This window comes from Pseudophryne corroboree, chromosome 6 (genome assembly GCF_028390025.1).
Source record: "Pseudophryne corroboree isolate aPseCor3 chromosome 6, aPseCor3.hap2, whole genome shotgun sequence".
Taxonomy (NCBI): Eukaryota; Metazoa; Chordata; class Amphibia; order Anura; family Myobatrachidae; genus Pseudophryne; species Pseudophryne corroboree.
In genome coordinates this window covers 519,832,850-519,855,806 of record NC_086449.1, presented here as the reverse complement: position 1 = coordinate 519,855,806, position 22,957 = coordinate 519,832,850, and the positions used below count along the sequence as shown (strand labels likewise).

Below are 22,957 nucleotides of genomic sequence, written 5' to 3'. Positions count from 1 at the left end.
CACGGATACGGCCGCCCTGAAGGACCTGCTGATAGAAAGCAGAAAACTACCCTTAAAGCTATATACACACACACGGGCATTATATTGAGACCTGCTATTGCCTCGGCATGGATGTGCAGTGCGGCAGCTGCGTGGTCAGATTCCCTGTCGGATAATATTTATACTATAGATAGGGACAATATTTTGCTGAAAATAGAGCATATAAAAGACGCTGTCTTATACATGCGTGATGCACAGAGGGATATTTGCCGACTGGCATCACTAATAAGCGCTATGTAAAACCATTGCCGCCAGACGGGGGTTATGGACTCGGCAATGGTCGGGCGATGCCGATTCAAAACGGCACATGGAAGTTTGCCCTAGAAGGGGGTGGAACTGTTTGGGGATGGTCTTTCAGACCTCGTTTCCACAGCTACGGCTGGGAAATCAAAACTTTTGCCACAAGCTACCCCACAGCAAAAGTAAGCACTGTATTATCAGGTACAGTCCCTTCGGCCCCAGAAAAGTAGAGGGCTAGAGGCTCATCTTTTCTGCCAAGAGGAAAAGGTAGAGGGAAAAAGCTGCAGCACACAGCTAGTTCCCGGGAGCAGAAGTCCTCCCCTGCGTCCGGTAAGTCCACAGCATGACGCTGGGGCTGCTCAGGCGGACCCGGGTACGGTGGGGGCCCGTCTCAGAAATTTCAGCGCACAGTGGGCTCTCTCACAGGTGGATCCCTGGGTTCTTCAAACAGTATCTCAGAGGTACAGGCTGGAATTCGAGACGTCTCCCCCCCCGCCGTTTCCTAAAATTTGCCTTACCGGCAACTCCCTCTGCCAGGGAGGCAGTGTTGGTGGCTATCCAAAAAACTGTATTCACAGCAAGTGATTATCAAGGTACCCCTCCTTCAACAGGAAAAGGGTTACTTTTCCACAATGTTTGTGGTACCGAAACCGGACGGTTCGGTGAGACCCATCTTAAATTTAAACAACTATAACAAAAGATTCAAGTTCAAGATGGAATCGCTCAGGGCGATTATTGCGATCCTGGACGAGGGGGATTACAGGGTCTCTCTGGACATCAAGGATACTTACCTGCATGTCCCCATTTACCCTCCTCACCAGGAGTACCTCAAGATTGTGGTACCGGACTGTCACTATCAGTTCCAGACGCTGCCGTTTGGATGATCCACGGCACCAAGGGTCTTTACCATGGGTAATGACCGAAATGATGATACTCCTTCGCAAGAAGGGAGTTTTAATTATCCCGTACTTGGACGATCTCCTGATAAAGGCGAGGTCCAAGGAACAGTTGGTAAGGGGGTAGCACTTTCTCGGGAAGTGCTGCAACAGCAGGACTGGATTCTCAATTCCAAAGTCACAGCTGGTCCCGACGACACGTCTTCTGTTCCTGGGAATGATTCTGGAAACAGACCAGAAAAAAGTGTTTCTTCCAATGGAAAAAGCCGAGGAGTTGTCATCTCTAGTCAGAAACCTCCTAAGACCGGGACAGGTGTCGGTACATCAATGCACACGAGTCCTGGGAAAAATGGTAGCTTCGTACGAAGCAATTCCATTCGGAAAGTTCCACGCAAGGATTTTCCAGTGGGACCTGTTGGACAAATGGTCCGGGTCCCATCTCCAGATACAGCAGCGGATAACCCGGTCGGCAAGAACCATGGTGTCGCTGCGGTGGTGGCTGCAGAGGGTTCATCTACTAGAGGGCCGCAGATTCGGAATACAGGACTGGGTCCTGGGGACCACGGATGCCAGCCTTCGGGGCTGGGGTGCAGTCACACAGGGAATAAAATCCCAAGGACTATGGTCCAAAACAGGAGTTTTTCACTTAACATAAATTTTCTGGAGATAAGAGCCATTTACAAGGCCCTAAGCAAAACAAGGCCCCTGCTTCACCAGCCGTACTGATCCAATCAGACAACATCACGGCGCTCGCCCATGTAAACAGGCAGGGCGGCACAAGAAGCAGGAGGGCGATGGCAGAAGCCACAAGGATTCCCCGTTGGGCGGAAAATCATGTGGTAGCACTGGCAGCAGTGTTCATTCCGGGAGTGGACAACTGGGAAGCAGACTTCCGCAGCAGACTCCACCCGGGAGAATAGGGACTTCATCCAGAAGTCTTCCAAATGCTGGTAAACCGTTGGGAAAGACCACAGGTGGACATGATGGCGTCCCGCCTCAATAAAAAAGATATTGCGCCAGGTCAAGGGAACCTCAGGCGATCGCTGTGGATGCTCTAGTGACACCGCGGGTGTACCAGTCGGTTTATGTGTTCCCTCCTCTCCCTCTCATACCCAAGGTACTGAGGATAATAAGGAAAAGAGGAGTAAGAACTATACTCATGGTTCCGGATTGGCCAAGAAGGGCTTGGTACCTGGAACTTCAGGAGTTGATCTCAGAGGACCCATGGCCTCTGCCACTCAGACAGGATCTGCTGCAGCAGGGGCCCTGTCTGTTAAAAGACTTACTGCGGCTGCATTGACGGCATGGCGGTTGAACACCGGATCCTGAGTGAAAAAGGCATTCCGGAGGAAGTCATTCTTATCCTGATCAAAGCCAGGAAGGATGTCAGCCTGAAGTGCAGACGTTGTAAGGGAGTGCTGCATATTCAGCCCCTTTTTTGTGCCCCAGTGGCACCTTGGTATCTCAATGTGGTTTTGAAGTTCCTGGAATCACATTGGTTTGAGCCACTTAAAACCGTGGATTTGAAATATCTCACATGAAAAGTGGTCATGTGTTGGCTCTGGCTTCGGCCAGGCATGTGTCAGAATTGGCGGCTTTGTCATAAAAAAAGCCCTTACCTGACTTTCCATATGGATAGGGCAGAGTTGAGGACTCGTCCTCACTTTCTCCCGAAGGTGGTATCAGGTTTTCACTTGTACCAACCTATTGGGGTGCCTGCGGCTACTAGGGACCTGGAGGATTCCAAGTTACTGGACGTAGTCAGGGCCCTGAAAAATTATATTTCCAGGACGGCTGGAGTCCGGAAAACTGACTCGCTGTTTATCCTAGATGCACCCAACATGCTGGGTGCTCCTGCTTCTAAGCAGACTATAGCGCGCTGGATTTGTAGCACTATTCAGCTTGCGCATTCTGCGGTGGGACTACCGCAGCCTAAATCTGTAAAAGCCCATTCCACATGGAAGGGGGCTCATCTTGGGCGGCTGCCCGAGGGGTCTTGGCTTTACAACTTGGCCGAGCTGCTACTTGGTCAGGGGCAAACACGTTGCAAAATTCTACAAATTTGATACCCTGGCTGAGAAGGACCTTGAGTTCTCTCATTCGGTGCTGCAGAGTCATCCGCACTCTCCCGCCCGTTTGGGAGCTTTGGTATAATCCCCATGGTCCTTACGGAGTCCCCAGCATCCACTAGGACGTCAGAGAAAATAAGATTTTACTCACCGGTAAATCTATTTCTCGTAGTCCGTAGTGGATGCTGGGCGCCCATCCCTAGTGCGGATTGTCTGCAATACTTGTAAATAGTTATTGTTACACAAATCGGGTTGTTATTACGAACCATCTATTCAGAGGTTCCATTGTTATCATACTGTTAACCGGGGTTCCTATCACGAGTTATATGGTGTGATTGGTGTGGCTGGTATGAGTCTTACCCGGGATTCAAAATCCTTCCTTATTGTGTCAGCTCTTCCGGGCACAGTGTCCTAACTGAGGCTTGGAGGAGGGTCATAGGGGGAGGAGCCAGTGCACACCAGATAGTCCTAAAGCTTTCTTTAGATGTGCCCAGTCTCCTGCGGAGCCGTCTATTCCCCATGGTCCTTACGGAGTCCCCAGCATCCACTACGGACTACGAGAAATAGATTTACCGGTGAGTAAAATCTTATTTTATGACACGTCTCTCAGATGTAGCAGTACACGTCCGCACTGATAGGTGTCACTTTCACATCTCCCTGAAATGCTTTTTCAAAACTAGGCAAGTATGGTGCAAAGGACCGAGCATCGGTACTTTGTGCATGATGTTACAGATCCTTCAGGATATGAATGACCCTCAATGTTACTTAGTTAGTGCTCAGGGGCAGATTGGGCCACCGGGAGAGTGGGACACTTCCCGCTTTGCCTCTTCTTCCACCAGTGCAGGCTGCAGGAGAGAAGGGGGTGGGCATAGAGACATGTGAAGAGCAGCTAAGATACTACAGGCCCGCTCACTGACTGAGACATGACTGTGAGGGAAGGAGGGTGATGGAGGAAAGGATGGAGGAGAGGATGTGATTGGAGTGTGAGGGAAAGAACAGAGTGATGAAGGAGAGGATGGGGCAGGAGTGTGAGGGAATGTTGTTGATGATGATGATGATGATGATGATGATGATGATGGAGGAGAGAATGTGGCCAGAGTGTGAAGGAAGGAGGATGATGAAAGAGAGGATGTGGCTGGGGTGTGAGGGAAGGAGGATGATGGAAGAAAGGCTGTGGCCGAGGTGTGAGGGAAGGAGGATGGAGAGAGGATGTGGTGGGCTGTGAGGGAAGGGGGAGAATGATGGGGGGGGGGGGGGGTGACCGGTGTGAGGGAAGGAGGAAGATGATGGAGAGGATGTGGTGGGGTGTGAGGAAAGTGAGAATTATGGAGGAGAGAATGTGGCCAGGGTGTGAGACAAGGATGAACAATAGAGGAGAGAATGGGGCCGAAGTGTGAGGGAAGGAGGATGATGAAGGAGAGAATGTGGCTAGGGTGTAAGGGAAGGAGGAGGAGGGTGGAGGAGAGGCTGTGGCTGGGGTATGAGAAAAGGAGGAGGAGGAGATGGAGGAGAGGATGTGGCGGAGTGTGAGGGAAGGATGAAGATGATGGAGGAGAGGATGTGACCAGGGTGTGAGGGAAGGAGGATGATGGAGGAGTGAATGTGGCCAGGGTGTGAGGGAAGGAAGATAATGGAGGAGAGAATAGTGCCTAAGTGTGATGGAAGAAGGATGATGGAGGAGAGAATGTGGCTGGGTTGTGAGGAAAAGAGGAGGATGATAGAGGAGGGGCTGTGGCCAGGTTGTGAGGGAAGGAGGACGAGGATAGGGGGGAGGGTGTGGTCAGGGTGTAAGGGAAGGAGGATAATGGAGGAGAGGATTTGGCCAGGGTGTGAGGGAAGTAAGAGGATGATGGAGAGAATGTGGCCAGGGTGTGAGGAAAGGAGGACAGTGGAGGGAGAGGATGTGACTATGGTGTGAGAGAAGGAGGAACAATGGAGGAGAGGATGTGGCTGGAGTGTGAGGGAAAGAGGAAGATGATGGAGGAGAGGCTTTGACCAGGGTGTGAGAGAAAGGAGGAGGAGGGTAAAGAAGAGGATGTGGCTGGGATGTGAAGGAAGGAGGATGATCGTGATGAGAATGTAATTCGATAACAATAGGTGGCAGTAGAGTGTGCAGGAAGTCCCAGAAATCATCCAGTGATAACACAAAAGGAAGTTTCACCCTGCTTCCATAAAATGAGTCCTAGTGATACGAAAATATGTTTTTCCACTCAAGCACTCTCCAGGATTAGCATGTAAAATGGTATTGAAGATATATTTCATAATAGGATTAAGAGTAGTAGAATTTATTGACAACCCTCTTCCTTCTCCTCTCTTTGATCCACAACCTGAAATATGTGTACCTATGTTTGCCTTATAGGCAAAACAAGGTTTTATACACCCAAAAAAACAGATGAGACCAGTAGTGCAGAGATCCTTAAAAAAAAAACCAATTAATGTAACATCACATTTACAAAATAGTAAATAAAAGCATATCACATCATCGTGCAAGCAATTTCACTTCAAGACATCCCACCAGTATGCTGTGCTGGTATTCACAGCCAGATAAAGCAGAGTCCCGTATGCCCGTAATATATACCATGAGACCCCTTCATATGTCCCTATATGCCATTACACTCTTCCAAATGCTCAATAAATACTATCAGACCCACCTAGATGTCCCATATGTCATCAGACCCCATCCCTTTTACAGGACTACTTCACAAATTTCCTGGGCTGGTTATCCATCCCACAATACATCTGTTAGCTTGTTGAAGAAAGTGGTTGCTGGAAACCTTTTTGCTATAGATTCAATTATCATGATAATCCAAGTCATTTCTGGGGGATGCGGTCAAGATACCGGTGGTCAGGATGCCATTTCTCAAATTCTTGGCGCTGGTATCTGGACAGACACTCAAAATCCCAGCGGCGGAATTCCAATGTCCCTTGGAATACCGACGCCGAAATCCCAACTGCCAGCACCCTGAATGTAAGTATGCAGGGTCTCCTACATTTTAGCCGTGGGGAGGGGGTTAGGTTAAGTTTAGGTCGTGGGGGTTAGGGTTAGGTTGCGGGTTGGGAGGGTTAGGATCAGGCACCCCCAGGTAGGGTTAGGCTGCCGGAAAGGGAGGGTTAAGGTTAGGTTGCAGGAAGGGAGGCTTAGGTTTAGGCACCACTGGGGAGGGTTAGGGTCAGGCTGCTGGTGGGGAGGTTGGGGTTAGAGGAGTAAGGGGGGAGGGTTAGCATACTTACCCGACCTTTGATGGGATTCTGAGCATCAGGATGCTAGTGTCGGTCTTATGACCGCCGGCATCCCATCCACCGGTATTTCATATCATATCCATTTCTGATATAGTCTACGTAGCTGAACACAAGTGTGAGGTCTGCTCACTTAACTTGGTGTTTTCAGCCAATTCAGCCCAGTGTGTGTTCTATAATTTTTATACTTTTGCTTATTGGAGCAGTGTTATGTGAATCATTCCAGTGGGTTTATTTATTAAAGGTCAATTTTCATAAATTTTTGTTGATTTCAAATCAATGGAAATCGATCCCAATCGATGTTGGGTTTCAGGGGCTGAAACACACATTTACTAACAGATGATTTTTTTTAAAATATTTTAAAATGTTAGTAAATCTGGGAGTACAACATCAATTTAGAACGAGTTCCATTGATTTAGTAAATATACCCCCAGGAGAGCAACAATATTCAGTTTCAGTAGATGGGCATAGTGAAGTCCAATATAACACCACAAATTATTTGCTATGTTATTTGCATATATATGTCATTCTGTTAACTATATATTTCATCTAAACTAACTGAATGGAATTTAACAATGGTTTATCATTTTTTTTTTAACCTGTGAGGTTAAATCGGCAGGTTCTCTGCAATAGTTTTTGCTCTGGAACATTGCAGTTACTATGTAAAATAGGATTTTAATTACCTACCGGTAAATCCTTTTCTCGTAGTTCGTAGGGAGTACTGGGAATCCATTTAGTACCGTGGGGTATAGACGGGTCCACTTGGAGCCATGGGCACTATAGAAGTTTGAGAATGTGTGCTGGCTCCTCCCTTTATGCCCCTCCTACCAGACTCAGTCTAGTAACTGTGCCCGAGGAGACGGACATACTTTGAGAGAAGGATATAGATAAGGAAAGTGGTGAGATTCGAACCAGCACAACCAGAACAAGAGAAAAGCCATGCTAACCCAACTTGAAAACCGGAACAGCAACAGCTGAACCAAACAACGTGCAGGAAGAATGAAGCACTGAGCAGGCGCCTAGTATCCCCTACGGACTACGAGAAAAGGATTTACATCGTAGGGGATACTGGGAATCCATTTAGTACCATGGGGAAGTACCAAAGCTCCCAAACTGGGTGGGAGAGTGCTGAAGTTCCTGCAGAACTGACTGACCAAACTGAAGGTCCCCAGAGGCCAAGGTATTAAACTTGTGAAACTTGGCAAACGTGTTCGAACCCGACCAAGTAGATGCTCAGCAGAGCTGTAATGCTGAGACATCCTGGGCAGTTGCCCAAGAGGAACCCACGACCTAGTAGAGTGGGCCTGTACAGACTTTGGAATCGGCAAGCCTGCCATGGAATAAGCATGTTGGATAGTGAGCCTGATCCAGCAAGCAATTGACTGCTTTGAAGCAGGACACCCAATCTTGTTGGCATCATATAGAACAAACAGCGAGTCCGATTTCCTGTGATGAGCAGTTTGCTTTACATATACCTTCAAAGCCCTTACAACGTCCAAGGACTTTGAAGTAGCAGAGGTGTCAGGAACAACCGGGACCACAATTGGCTGGTTTATGTGAAACGCCGACACCACCTTAAGAAGGAATTGCTGAGGAGTCCTGAGTTCAGCTCATGGAAAATCAAGTAGGGGCTCTTGTGAGACAACGCCCCCAGCTCCGACACAAGCCGACACACATACTTTACGTCTAGCTCCTGCAACGGTTCAAACCAGTCCGATTGGAGGAATGTCAGAACCAAAGTGAGATCCCAAGGTGCCGTGGGAGGCACAAAGGTAGGTTGGATGTGAAGAACACCTTTCAAGAACATCTGGACCTCAGGGAGAGAAGCCAGTTGTTTCTGAAAGAAAATAGACAATGCCGAAATCTGGACTTTTTTGGAGCCTAGGCGTAGGCCCACGTCAACTCCTGAGTGCAGAAAAAGCAGGAAACGTCCCAGATGAAATTCCACCGTAGAATATTGTCTGCTCTCACACCAAGAGACATATTTCTTCCAGATACGATGGTAATGTTTTGACGTTACCCCCTTCCTGGCTTGGATCATAGTCGGGAAACCTTGTCAGGAATCCCTCTCCTGGCTAGAATCAGCCGCTCAACTTCCATGCCATCAAACATAGCCGTGGTAAGTCTTGATAGACGAACGGGCCCTGTTGCAGAAGATCCTCTCGAAGAGGCAGAGGCCATGGATCTTCAATTAGCATCTCGAGAAGATCTGCATACCAGGCCCTTCGCGGCCAGTCCGGAGCAATGAGAATTGCGTGAACTCTTTCCCTTTTTATTCTTTTGAGAACTCTTGGGATCAGAGGAATAGGAGGAAACACGTACACCAGCTGGTAGTCCCACGGAGTTGTCAGGGCCTCGACTGCTACAGCTTGTGGGTCCCTTGACCTGGAACAATACCGCTTGAGCTTCTTGTTGAGTTGAGAGACCATCATGTCAGTTTTTGGATATCCCCACCGATGTGTCAGCCACTGGAACACCGCCGGGTGGAGGCCCCATTCCCCCGGGTGCAGGTCGTGTCTGCTGAGGAAGTTTGCTTCCCAGTTGTCTACTCCTGGAATGAAGATCGCCGACAATGCCACATCGTGTTTTTCCACCCAGAGGAGATTCTTGACATCTCTGACAAAGCAGAACTTGAATGGCCTCATTCTGAAGAAGAGATGAGGCCTTCAGAAGGGCATTGTAGATAGCCCTGATGTCCAGGATGTTTATTGGAATAATGATTTCCTGACTTGACCATCTTCCTTGAAACTGCACCCCCTGGATGACTGCACCCCGACCTCTGAGGCTTGCATCTGTGGTTAGCAGAATCCAATTCTGAATCCCGAACCTTCGACTCTCCACTAGGTGAGAAGTTTGTAGCCACCACAGGAGGGAGATCCTGGCTTTTGGCGACAGACTAATCCGCTGATGCATGTGAAGATGCAATCTGGACCATTTGTCCAACAGATCCAGCTGGAAGGGCCTCGCATGAAACCTTCCATACTGAATTGCTTCGTAAGAAGCCACCATTTTCCCCAGAAGGTGGCCCGGGATTGGCTTCCCTAGATACTACACTAAGTACAACACTAATGAACCCGCTGGAGAAGCGGAACACTGTGCCTTACATGAAACACACTCTTCGCCTGACATACTGCAGCAGTGACAGCACACACACAGGAAAAGGTTAAATGCACAATCCACAAAGAGCCCTTCCCGAGAGACACAGACAGAGGATAAAACCAGCGCCCTTATCGCTAAAGCCAAGCTTAGCCGGGTCACAGACTAAATACCTAGATTAGGGACTTACTACACTAGTATATAGCTCCCCTCCGCTATGACCCCCTGGTACCACTGAGGTAATCTGGAGGCTCTCCGGAGGAGTTGCGCGTCCCTGTAGTCAGCGTCTGTGTAGCTGCAGTAGGGTAAAATGGTGCCTGTGAGCTGCTGGATCCGCTCATAGAGAAGCCCCGCCCCTTCAATCGCGCGCGGTCTTTCCGCTCTTCTTAATACTGGCTTTATGTGTCTGAGTGCATAAAATGGAGTAAACCCCCTTTTAAGCCTGTATTGCCAGTCTGGGTACTGTGTACACTACAGTGTACTAAGGGCCTAATTCAGATCTGTGCGCTCGCTAGCTATTTTTTGCAGTGCTGCGAACAGATAGTCGCCACCTATAGGGGAGTGTATTTTAGTTTTGCAAGTGTGCGAACGCATGTGCAGCCGCCCTGTACAAAACCAGTTTGTGCAGTTTCTGAGTAGGTCTGACCTTACTCAGCCGCTGCGATCACTTCAGCCTGTCCGTGCCCGGAATTGATGTCAGTCACCCGCCCTGCAAACGCTTGGACACGCCTGCGTTTTTCCGAACACTCCCAGAAAACGGCCAGTTGCCACCCACAAACGCCTTCTTCCTGTCAGTCTCCTTGCGATTGGCTGTGCGAATGGATTCTTCGTTAAATCTATCGCTCAGCAATGAACCGCTTTGTACCCTGCGCATTGTGGTGCATGCGCAGTAGTTAACTGATTGCTGCGCAGCAAAAAACGATAGCAACCGAACAGATCTGAATTAGGACCTAAGTCTGGAGATTCATTCCGCCCCGTGTAGAAGCCGTGCGTCTCCGTACCCTTATGCCGTCATAATGGCTGGTGACCCTGCTAACTGGGACGCCGGCTTATTACTCATTACTCTTCTTTCTTCTGGCTCTGTTAGGGGTGGCAGCGTGCTGCGGGAATGTACGCTCGCCGTGGTGGGGCTTGTGAATAGTTCCCTCAGGAGCTAGCACCCTGTCAGCTGGGAATGGGACCATTAACCCTTAGTGGAGTTGAGCCGTTTCCCCCCCCCCCCCCCCCCCCCACCTAAGTCCCACAAAGCAGGCAGGCTGGTGCCTTGCAGTCCTGCCTGAATATAGCAAACTTTAAAAATAAATGCAGAAAACTCTTCAGGAGCTTCCAGAGATGTGACCGGCTCCTTCGGGCACATTTTCTAAACTGAGTCTGGTAGGAGGGGCATAGAGGGAGGAGTCAGCACACTTTATCAAACTTTTATAGTGCCCAAGGCTCCAAATGGACCCATCTATACCCCATGGTACTAAATGGATTCCCAGTATCCCCTAGGCTGTAAGAAAACAAACTGAACTTTATGGACTTGTAAGTGGACTTGTAATCTAATTAGGTAGCTTCATATTTTTAAGGGTGAATGAAAACGGTTATGACCTGAATAGAAATTTCCCTGATGCTTTTGAGAAGAACAATGTGGAGACCCAACCAGAAACACAGGCAGTGATGGACTGGATTAAGACTGAGAACTTTGTACTGTCTGCTAACTTTCATGGTGGAGCCATGGTTGCCAGCTACCCATATGATAACTCTTATACCAGTAAGTTCCTAGAGCACATATCCATTCATTCTCAGTGATGTTTTTAACTCCAGTAAGATTCTAGAGCAGATCATTTCTCTGACACTCCATGCTTTTTGGACACACTGGGTTTAATTCAAGGTTGATCACAAAAGCAAAATCTTCCTCTAATGGGCAAAACCATGTGCACTGCAGGTGGGGCAGATATACTGTAATATGTGCAGAAAGAGTTAGATTTGGGTGCTGTGTGTTCAAACTGAAATCTTAATTGCAGTGTAAAAATAAAGCTGCCAGTATTTACTCTGCACAGAAACAATATAACCCACCCAAATCTAAATTTCTCTGCACATGTTACATCTGCCCCACCTGCAGTGCAACATGGTTTTGCCCATTAGAGGAAGACTTTGCTTTTGCAATCAACCCTGAATTAGGTTCTTTATCTATAGGCTGCCTGTCCAATTTTATAAATTACTATGTAAAATACACCTTCCTAATGCTAGCTATGCTGGAAAAAGTTTCCTGTTAATTTATAGTCTTTGTACATTATTTCTAGGGGAAGGGATTTCCAATATAAGCTTTAATACACTGTGCAGCTATAGAAAATTTCGCATACATTTTTCTTTTCATTAACTTTTTGCTATTTTATGCAAGGAAAAGGTTACAGTGAAAACAACTTAAAAAAAATGAAGGGACTGCAGGGAACAAGTACATTTAGGTCAGAATGGTGTTTGTAAACATCATATATAAGTAAATATCTTGTGTACTGTATATATCAGGTGAATCGACTTCATCTTGTAGGTCACCTAAAAAAGTGCCTTTCATTTTGTACATGTGGAGAATATCAGGAGTTCTTCATGCTTGTGAGAAACCTGTACTTGATGCTATGGAGGCATATCCAGTTAGTTTTTAACTGCATTAAAGATATTAGATCTGTGGTCTATGGCAATGATAGATTTGCAGCTTGATAGATCAGGAAGAATATATAGTCCTACAAAGGAACTGTTACTGGGAAGGACCTGTCGAAGTCAAAAATATTACATAAAAAGAACATACAAACTACACACATATAAGTCGCTATACTTGCAAATACGCGCAGCAAGCACAGCAATATATGGTAACACCCGCATTTACACGGGCATGCGACAGAGATGGATTCGACACTTATTTCATACAGTACATAACTATAATAATATCAAGCGCCGGACATCATGGTGATTTAAAATTATATGTAATGAAGTGGTGTCATGTATGTGTATTATTTGAACGAAACAAGATAGACCGGTCATGTTTACTATTGAAGCAACCAGATTGATGTGTAGATTCATTTGATGCTTGTTGTGAAGTTGTGGGACATTGCAGCGGATAATTATGATTACATGTATGAAAGCTAAAAATCACTCTTATTAGGACAGTGGACAGGAAGCTCAGGCCAGCCCCTTTGGATGTCTTCAAGGCTGAACCTGATTAGCACATACAAAGGAACTAGTGACTCATCATGAGTCCCCTCCCCCAGAAACTAGATAACACTCTGCTGACCACACAGGAGGGTAGTTCCTGTTTTGGTCTCAGAGGAAGATGGAGTCCCAGCATTACTTTACAGAGAGAGAGAGAGTGATATGGAAAGACAAATGTATATAACTTAAGGATAATGGTATTGTATGCTGGCATGTAACTCTATGTAACTGTATGTTTTAACTGCTTACTGTGTGAGTGTAACCATGTAACTATAGGTATACTGTACTTTGTAATAAATTGAATCCATATCCTTTTAATAACAAATATATACATCAATGAGCTTTGGAACTCAGATAATGTGTGGGTGTATTGTTTTCTCTTATGGGATGCAGTGTTTTGCTATGTATAGTGCACATTCATGGCACATGGTAATAAGATGTGCAGGCGTTTACAATATAAGAGCGGGCATTTTAAATATTTGTGAGGAAACAATTTGGCATTCACAGATGAGGGCTCTTACGGGATATCAGGGTCTTAATGATGCACTGTACATTACAAACGTGGCTGTAATTAACCGGCTCCGATGGACGCATCGCGAAGCTGATGAAAATAAAATCCACGTTAATGTATTGTTGCGTTATCAGTAAGCCAATGATATGAAATTTCAAGGGACAATGCGTTTCTCATAATATTTAAGATGCTAAAATGTATTTTTATTGTTGCAAAACAAGGTTAAAATAAGTCATATTGTGTTTGATTCAGATTGGATTGTTTATCTGTTAAGTAGGTTTAAAAGTTGCTGCATAGCCTTGATATAGTTTTTTTTTTTTTACTCAGGCCTAAAATGGTGCTTGTATGGTGTGTGATTTCTTTGTGACAAAGGAAGCCGCATGGTCTGTCCTCCATTTTGGACTAACCACATGGCCTGTCCACCATTTTGTGTAACCCTCATGGATGTGGAAGGGGGAGGAGCAGTGGCCATCTTAGGAAGGTCATTTTCTAAATAGCTGATTTTCTCTCTGCTCAGAACAATCAGCTTTCCTTGGTCACATCAAACACCATTTATGAATTACCAATGCATTTATTTAACCCATGCCATAGTCAATTACAAATCATTTCAATTGGGCCTAGTGAGAGTTAATAGTGAGATGAATACTTGATGTAAGAATTACACACAGATATAAACAAAGTTTTTTTTTCTTCTTTTTCCTCCAGGATTTAGTTAAATCTGCTTGCTAGTTTAGGATAGCCATTGAAATGTTAATTAACCTGTCCCACTACCCTCTTGAACAGGCATATGAACCTTGTTGATATTCAAATTAGAGACTTTGAAGGAAATGCATTCATTCAGTATGTGTGTACTGTGTGGGGGTTCTATGAGAGTCAAGTGGTGTATATATATATATATATATATCTGTCAATAGAACATATATAGGGGGCGCTCCATAGTGCATAAAAACTTTTTATTTTTTTAAAAATATATACACAAAGTGTTAAAACCAAATGTTTTATGCTCGTACCAGAAGGCAACCAGTGTGGGCTGGTTACCACGTGATTCAAATCAAATGATCAATGGATATAGCAGGAACAAGGTGTCAGGCGATCATACCGGAAACCTCCACCCTCCAGGGGGAACACCTTCCCAATTATCCAGGGGCTCTCTTACACACTACAGCAGAGTGTACTCGCACTGGCTGGGCCGTAGCTGGATGTGCAGCAGCTTCTACTCTAGGAGAGTAGAAGCTGCTGCACATCCAGCTACGGCCCAGCCAGTGCGAGTACACTCTGCTGTAGTGTGTAAGAGAGCCCCTGGATAATTGGGAAGGTGTTCCCCCTGGAGGGTGGAGGTTTCCGGTATGATCGCCTGACACCTTGTTTCTGCTATATCCATTGATCATTTGATTTGAATCACGTGGTAACCAGCCCACACTGGTTGCCTTCTGGTACGAGCATAAAACATTTGGTTTTAACACTTTGTGTATATATTTTTTTTAAAATAAAAAGTTTTTATGCACTATGGAGCGCCCCCTATATATGTTCTATTGACAGATATTTCTTCTCCGGAGGAGTACGGATTGCTGGAAGGGGAGCTGCGGTCTTAATATAACGAGGATCCAGTGCACATTTGTAGCACCAATAAGAAGTTGCTGTGATTCAATTATATGGACACACGTTAAGTGTATTTTTATATATACACATCATTTATATATGTCAAAAACTCTGATTGATATTAATCAGCGCTATATCATATTTGTTTATATATATATATATATATTATATATAATATTATAATTATGTGTATATTTATATCAGTGTATGTTCTGCAAGATAGCTATCCAGTCTGAATCATATCATTTAAATTATAGATTATTGCAGTCATTATAGATCTGTGTGAAACCGGATACATTTGTTGCTATATAGTTAAAACTAAAATAAGCGCAAACGCAGTCTGGCCTGGTTGTAAAGGTTTATACAGAAAAAACTGTGTGTTGTGTTAAGTGAGCGATTATAGTTAGTATTGCTCACATTTATAGAAGCTGTGTGATTTGTTTTATTGCGGACTCAGGGTTTTGTACACGTGTCTCGGACAAAGTACAGGACTGCGCACGCAGCGTAAGAGACATGCATGGTCGCGTGTTTATGCAAAGTGCGTAAGAATGCGGGCTCTTAGTACAAATTATACAATAGTGTCATTTAGTTCAAAGGTGGGATAGTAGACATTTAATACAATAGCACATAACTATCAGATTTCAAAAGCAGGTTACTCTAAATTTAGTTTAAAAACTGTATTGCCTCTGGGGTAAAGCTGCCTATCTGAATGAAAATATTTTCTGTACAGAAAAACCAAAGTGTATTTGAGTGAGCGAAAGTAGGAGGGAGTGGATTTGAACTCCGGAAATCGGGTCCCGTGGTACACCAAGTAAGAGGAGGCTTGGTGGCGTGAGGCGGCTGACTCACGTTAATATAGATTGAAATACGCAAATCGTGAGGAGATTTGCAGAGGAGCGTAATAGGGAATTGTGCATTGTGTAGTATTGAAGTAAAAAGGTTTTTTGTTACGCTCCGAGCTGAGGGTCGCAGTTTGTACATCGACCCGTGGTCGTACGGCAGATAGGTAACAAGTACCTATACGCTGTGCGATTGGACCGCGCGTTTGTGGGTGCGATATATAGCTCAACTTGATACCCCTTTTACGAGCTTTTGCGTAAAATCGCGGTATCATTAGCTCTGTGTAGAGCATACGCAAGCGTGCTTTGTGTATAAGTGTATAGGGAGTTTTCGCTGGTCTCTCTCAGGAAAATCTCCAGCGGTGGATATTTACTGGAAAAGGTAAGTCACTCCTAACACTTCCAGTAAATAGAAACTAGATAGGGCCTCACTGGGTACGTGGTGGTCATTATTGGAGTGAGTCGTGGTACTCAGCGGAGATGAAGCGAGTGAAAGTGCTAGGTGTCTTTCACCGTCTATCTGCGGTGTGCATTGGGGATTGCGTTTATTGGCAAAAAGTCCGCGATGGGATCCAATTGCACAAGCAGTGGGCGTTTGGTAGCTAGAGTTCAGGCTGAAGAAGTGCGACCAAAAGAGTCAGCAAGGTTTATTATGTGTGAAAAGTAGGGATCACACACGGAGGCTTTTTGCAATGAATGGGTATGTATGACTGACAAAGATAGGGTACCATTCCCTAAGGTGAGCAGCTTTGAACCAGAGGTATTGCAGAACTTAAGCAGTAAAATATGTCTTCTTAAATCCACAAAACAAAGGGTCAGACATACAAATTGTTTAAACCTGTGGCAGCAAGAGGGGTTGGTGAGTTTGATCTAAGGTATTGCAGGTGGTATGTCTAACAAAAGTCATATAAGACAAGAATGGAAATATAAGAACTGTTTGAATTTGTAGCAACAATAAATAAGTAGGAAGAAAAAAAAAAAGAGAATGCAAGTACACCGCCATATGGTAGATGTGGAAGCAGTTACGGCCAGCATACAAACTATAGAAAATAATAAAAATATAAAAAATATGACTGTAACCTATATATGTACTAATGAATGTTGAAGTTTTATTTAGGAGGAGAAGGTGACCTGATCGTTTTCAGCCATTTCACATGCACCCAGAGGAGTATCCAACCGGTAAAAGAAGAGCAGTAGCCTGTGGGGGAAGTGGCTGAGACCAGTGGAACAGGTAAGTATGGCATCATTCGTGTACATATATAGTAAAACAAAACAAAAAATAAATAAAACAAAAACAAATCAAGAAAGTAACGTCAGAAATGGAGAAAAACCTGTCCGCACATTAGTATTTGCCAGTAGGAAAGCGGACAGAGACAAGGTAACCCCCGGGTATTTCTTTCAGTTACCATATAAGAAGTATTCATTCCTAGTAATGCCCCTAGTAAAGATGAGCTTGGAAATGTTTGTTGGACCATGTACAGACCCTTAGTACGGGATGAGAAGGATTGAATGAAATACTTCGCATGACCTAGAAGCTTGTTAAACTTTTTTTTTTTTTTTTGTCTCTTGCAGTAATAGAAAACTCTCCATCTGGATAAGACCACTGGTAAACACTAATTCGGCAAATGGGAGGTGGCTGTCTCTGTGCAAATGGACGGGCTCAATAAGGCATTGAGTGTCAGGGTGCAGACTTCCTTACAAAATTGGAAAGGAGTCACAGTAGCTAATCTTAGATAGTGTGCTATTGAACATCACAAGAATAGTGCTAGGCGCAGAGAACAACAGGTGGAGAGGTTGAGGACGGTAAGTATACTGGCACATACAGGAAAGACCCATTAGTCCAAACCCCAGATCCCTAATGGTCAATAATATGTTACACTTGTAGGAAGGAAGGGCATTTTGCCAGAGATTGTAGGAGTAGTAGAACACATAGTCAATATAGATCCCCTAGACAGAAAACACAAGCCACATTATTAAACACATAGACGGGATCAAGGGACATATAGTAAGGAATCATAAGCCATATAGAAAACACAGATTTGGCTAATGGGAAGAACAAAATAAATGCAACATTACCCTTTGACAAAACTTGAAGACTAATTTCGCATTCTACTGTTCTAGATGCATGTCCATCACAGGTAGAGGAAATTATCTCACAGATACCGGGTTCCCTATGAACTTAGGATGGACAGGACACTGGATTGATGGCTGGGATAGTCCCAGTAGAGATAAGACACACAGAATTTTTTTTTTAGGGGTATAGACCAAGTAGAGAATCACTTCCCCGTAGTGCCCAATCCAGTTGTCAAAGTTTTATAAAATCTTCACCTCTACAAACTCATCTGTCACCAAACTCTATTCTTTTTCTCTACAGTTTTCCTCTTCATCTTTTGCGTTCACACAGGGTGGTACAATACATGGACCCAATTACAGTTCAAACTCCACATGCCTAGGTCCTTCAGAGTTCTGCCCTAACCCAGTATATCTCAACAGCACGATGACACCAGTATTACTGCAGTGTGCCTTGTCATGCACAAAGGGTGGAGAATGGGAATACTGGTGAAGGGAAATTTTGTATAGACACTGATATGCCTGTTGGTGAATGGCAAACCTGACATTTTCTTTTTCATTTTCTTCTTCTTTCTCTCCTCTAGAGATGTTTCTTTTTTTTTTTTTTTGAGTTTTGAGTTATGATCATGGTACTCTACATTGCAAACACACGATAGTAAATTAAGATAAAAAAAATTGTGTCCCCTACAAAAGGCAGTCTGGAGGACAAAGAGGTATGGCCAGGAGTCCTCAGGACTGTGGGCAGGTGGACACGGTAAGCCAGTAGCCCCCAGAGCATACCTTCCAAGTCTAGCTGAGGTGGCACACGGTCTGACTCATCTAGGCAAAGAGGGTAGGTGCAGGCTGATGAGAGTCTACTAGTGTGCGCCAGGATTCTATTCTCATACAGGTAAGAGAGCAATGACCTGTCTTGCTTGCTTGAGGAAGAATATTGGTAAAGCAATACCAACAGAGCCATCCCATATTCCTCCTGCAGACGGATCTTTTCAGGAAATACAAATCGACTTCGTACAGTTAACACCTTTTAGGAATTATTGTTATGTATTGGTGTGCACTGATGTTTTCTCAAACTGGGTAGAGGCATTTCCTGCCGCCACGGATGCTGCTGTGTTTACCTCAAAGAAAAAAATTGCGCAGAAATTTGTGTGTAGATAATGGTACCCCTGGAAGTAGGAGCAAAGCTTGAAATTGTACTATTGTGATCATAGATACTGCCACTAGTATTATGTAGCTTCGGAACCACTCCCAGATCTTCACTCAACGAATCACCCTCTTCGAAATTTGTTTTTGTTTTGGTATTTGTGTCTTTTTGGTTGTTTTTGGAAGACAACCTCATGTCATGATTGATCCGCACAATGATCAGAAATACACCAATGAGGTGACAGTACAGTACTTTATTGAGATGAGCCAGCATTTGAGAACTTGACAAAAGAACTTGAAACTGTTGATTGCTGGTATGCCAAATACTAACTGTCTTGATTGTGAACCAAGAGACTGCGTGATTGCTCTTATACTCAGGTTGCCTAATAGACAGGTGGGAAGGACCATACCAAGTTTTGGTGACAGCACTATCCCAGTGAAAGTAACCGAGAGAGAGACTTGGGTCCACGATTCCCATTGCAGGAAAGTCGGTAGTCTGGAAGGAACTCGTAAATGGAGTGAGATCGCAAAAGTATCACCAGAGACTCTGTTCCGTGAAGACTGAGAGGCGGCACTGTTGAACACTACCTGAGCGTACTAAAGGATTGCAGAAAGACCAGTCATTGTAATTGATTTGTTATGAACAAGAGTTGTTTTGTTCTATTTCTCTTTTCTCTCTTTCCCGCTGACAAACATTTTTTTTCAGGATATTCTATTTTTTGCGAGGTTTTTTTTATGAGGAGTCGAGTGTGGGACTGGAACTGGTTCTGGAGGAAGGAGTGATTTCCTTATAGGATCCCAGGATTAGCCGATCAGTTTGTTAAAATCAGAGAAAAATCAAAGTTCTAGTAGTTATGGAGTTCAGTGGTAATCGGGAACAATCAGACAATGGCTATTCACACATTACAGATAAAGAGCTCATTAATATATGTGTAAGAAAGGTTTATGAGTGGCTCTCCCCGAACTCCGAAGGTTTATGTTATTTAGGAAGGACACTACTTATAACCCTTGTTCAGAAAATGATAGGAATATGTAGATCATGAAAATTTTATATGTCACTTTCACAATTTGTTTGTGTCTTCTTCATCTACCCAGCAGAACCTCAATCGAATCCAAACATCAGTGTACAAAGACGTAGGTACATGTATGTGTGAAATGTTCGTCGCAAATCAGACCTCTTCGTCGCAAATCACCCAGCGAGCGGCGCAGGCACACGGGGAGATCCCTAACAGGACAAACCGGAGAGCGGGTGCGCGAGCTGAGGGACGAGTCTGTCCGGAGCCACCAGGAGGTTCCCGCTGCCCCCCGCACCTGTACATCTTACAAGTACGGCCGCAACGATAGTGTACGAATACCTGACTTCCACAAGCAGAGGTACGGGACACCGTCTTCTGCAACTATATGAATCTAATTACTAAAGACAGATTTTTAAAGCCCACACAGTCCGGTCAGGACTAGAGACATTTCCACTGGAAAATCTATATTTGACTTTTAAAGCAACACAGCCAGATTTAATCATTACATATATATATTTTTCCTGCCCATTGGCCTTTGTGTCAGAACACACACGCCAAGAACCTAAAAGGATTTAATCACCAATTTGAGTGATTAAAGGACTGAGTTAAAAAGGTGCTCCCCGTGGAGCACACATTGTGATTACCACCTTTTTCATGTTCCACAATATTATCTGCACTGTTTCATTATATTGAGTGTCATATTTGATACATGTGAAAGTAAAACACACCTTTATATAAGTATCCATTTGCATCATTTCACGAGTACTCAAACTGTAGGGGATGAGCGTAGTCAGGTGAAAACCAGATATCCATATTGAACCAAAGGGCAAGGACACCCTTTTGACTAGCAGCACATCCCATACAGTAAAACTACCCCAGTGCGCAGATTACCTCCCTTTTTGTCAAACAAAATATTAGATAAACTCACCTAATTGCAGCGAGGCAACACATCTTGGAGACCTGAAAGCATTTCTATATTTGGTGCAGTGTGTGAGTCCAGGGGGGCCCACACCACACACCCTACACCCATGTTTAATCACAGAGTCCCACATTGGCGCTGCTGCTGCTGGAGAAATCATTTGGAAAATGGCACGGCGGCCATTTTCCCAGTGATTTATGCATTCGCAGTGCAGATTTGTCTCCGGGAACCATGTTTTCGGAGTCTACGGTACTGCAGAGATGAGGGGGCCAACACATATTCTGCACACGGGCCTCCTCCTCTCTCAAAATGCCCCTGCCTGAAAGAAAATGTCTTACTGTTTGTCATCTCGGGAAGCGATCGTGAGACCGCCTGTCGGGGTCCTGGCAGTCACAATGCCGACGCTGGAATCCTGACAGGCGGTGAAATGTCTCCACCAGAATACCGGCGCCACAGGCTTTTCTCCCTGTATGGGTGTACCACCGTGCCCGGCTTTCTAGCGGCCTGGATTCCGGCCATTGGTAAATCGTATGTATTCCGTCATCTCATCAGAGTGAAAGGGCTATGGCAAACTCATTTATATATAGATTCATTGGCTCCCAACAAAAACTGATCCCAGTGTGTATGTGTGCTACATATGGTAGAGAATATAGATTGTAAACTCCACTGGGGCAGGGACTGATGTAAATGTCCAAATATTCTCTATGCTCTGGATTATGTGTACGCTATATAAATGACTAATAATAATAATAATAAGTAGCAGTAGTAGCAGTAGTAGTAGTAGTAGTAGTAGTAGTAGTATGTAAATGTTACTTTATTTCTCAAACAAATGTTAGTTTATTCACAATGTGTCTGCCAGGTTGGCTGAGGGGAAAAGGGTGGGGTGGGGGTGGAGGGGATATGATTTGAGAGGCAAGACCATTTGTAAATAGAGTATAACAAATGTCTTGCCAGAAAATATACATATAAACCAGGTATCTTTGGGAAAAAGCAACTAGAGAGCATTCTGATTCTGAAAATAGATCATTTAGAGTAAAGAGTGCTATTTAGTGTGCCATGCATTTATGTTTTGTTTGGGGTTTTTATTTGGTGTTTTGGAAATGCTCCGTTTGTGTATTTTGTTATTTTAGAATACAGTTTTTTGTATCAGTCACCAGATTCTATGCTGACATTTTATTTTCTTATCTTCCTCTATTGGCCCTGGCAGAGTTTTTAATATAATTGCTGTCTATATGCTACAGGAAAGCAGTCAATTAAAGACTTATTAGCTTGAGAGCTTATTTACTCTGTCATGGGCCAATAGGGGTATGGAAGAACCTATTTTCTTTACATAGCTCAAAGTAATCTATAATAAGAAAATAGTAATATATAATAAGAAAATAGAAGTTGGATGTAGAACCAGCTTTGGGTGGCACAAGGAACATGGAAGAATAGTATTATAAGTAGTTAATAACATCTATCTCTTGGTCCCTGTGTTAAGGGGGGTACTCACGGAGCGATCGCTGCTTAAAATCTAAGCAATCTGACTAGATTGCTTAGATTTAAAGTCTGATCGTTCTGTGTGCAGCCCCTACAGCGATAGCGATGCGCAGCCCTGCGCATCGCTTTCGCTGGTGCCAATCTACCTGGTCGCTCATTTCACCCACTGGGTGAAATGAGCGCCCCCCCCCCCCCCCCCCCGTCTCCCCCGCACGCTCAGTGCTGAGCGGCGGGAGAGATGCGTGCTGAGCGGTTCGCTCAGCACACATCTCTCGCACATCGGCCCGTCTATATGGGCCTTTACTTAATAATATAAGTGTGTTGAGCTGACATTTAATAGCATCGTTAGACATTTAAAGGAGGTACACACGGAGATATCCGTGCTTAAATTCTAAGCAATCTCACTAGATTGCTAAGAAATGAAGCACAGATCTCTCTGTGTGTATGCCCCATAGCGAAAGTAATGCGCGGCCCCGCGCGGCGCTGTTGCTGACTTTAGATTTGGCATGCATGCCAAATCTAGTTAGATCGTTAATTTCACCGCTGGGTGAAATGAGCGGCCCCTCGTACCCCACCCCCCTTCCTCTCGCTCAGCACACATCATGCAGAGTGTTGAGCGGG

At 44.8% G+C, this 22,957-nt stretch overlaps 1 protein-coding gene across 1 annotated transcript in view; it reads left to right on the top strand.

Annotated features, from left to right (window-relative positions):
- Positions 1-22,957, top strand: part of CPM (carboxypeptidase M) — a 144,164-nt gene that overhangs the window by 105,248 nt on the left and 15,959 nt on the right. Inside the window, exon 5 of the mRNA XM_063927498.1 lies at positions 11,146-11,330. Within this exon, the coding sequence (XP_063783568.1) occupies positions 11,146-11,330 (185 nt within the window). The remainder of the gene's footprint in view (positions 1-11,145; positions 11,331-22,957) is intronic.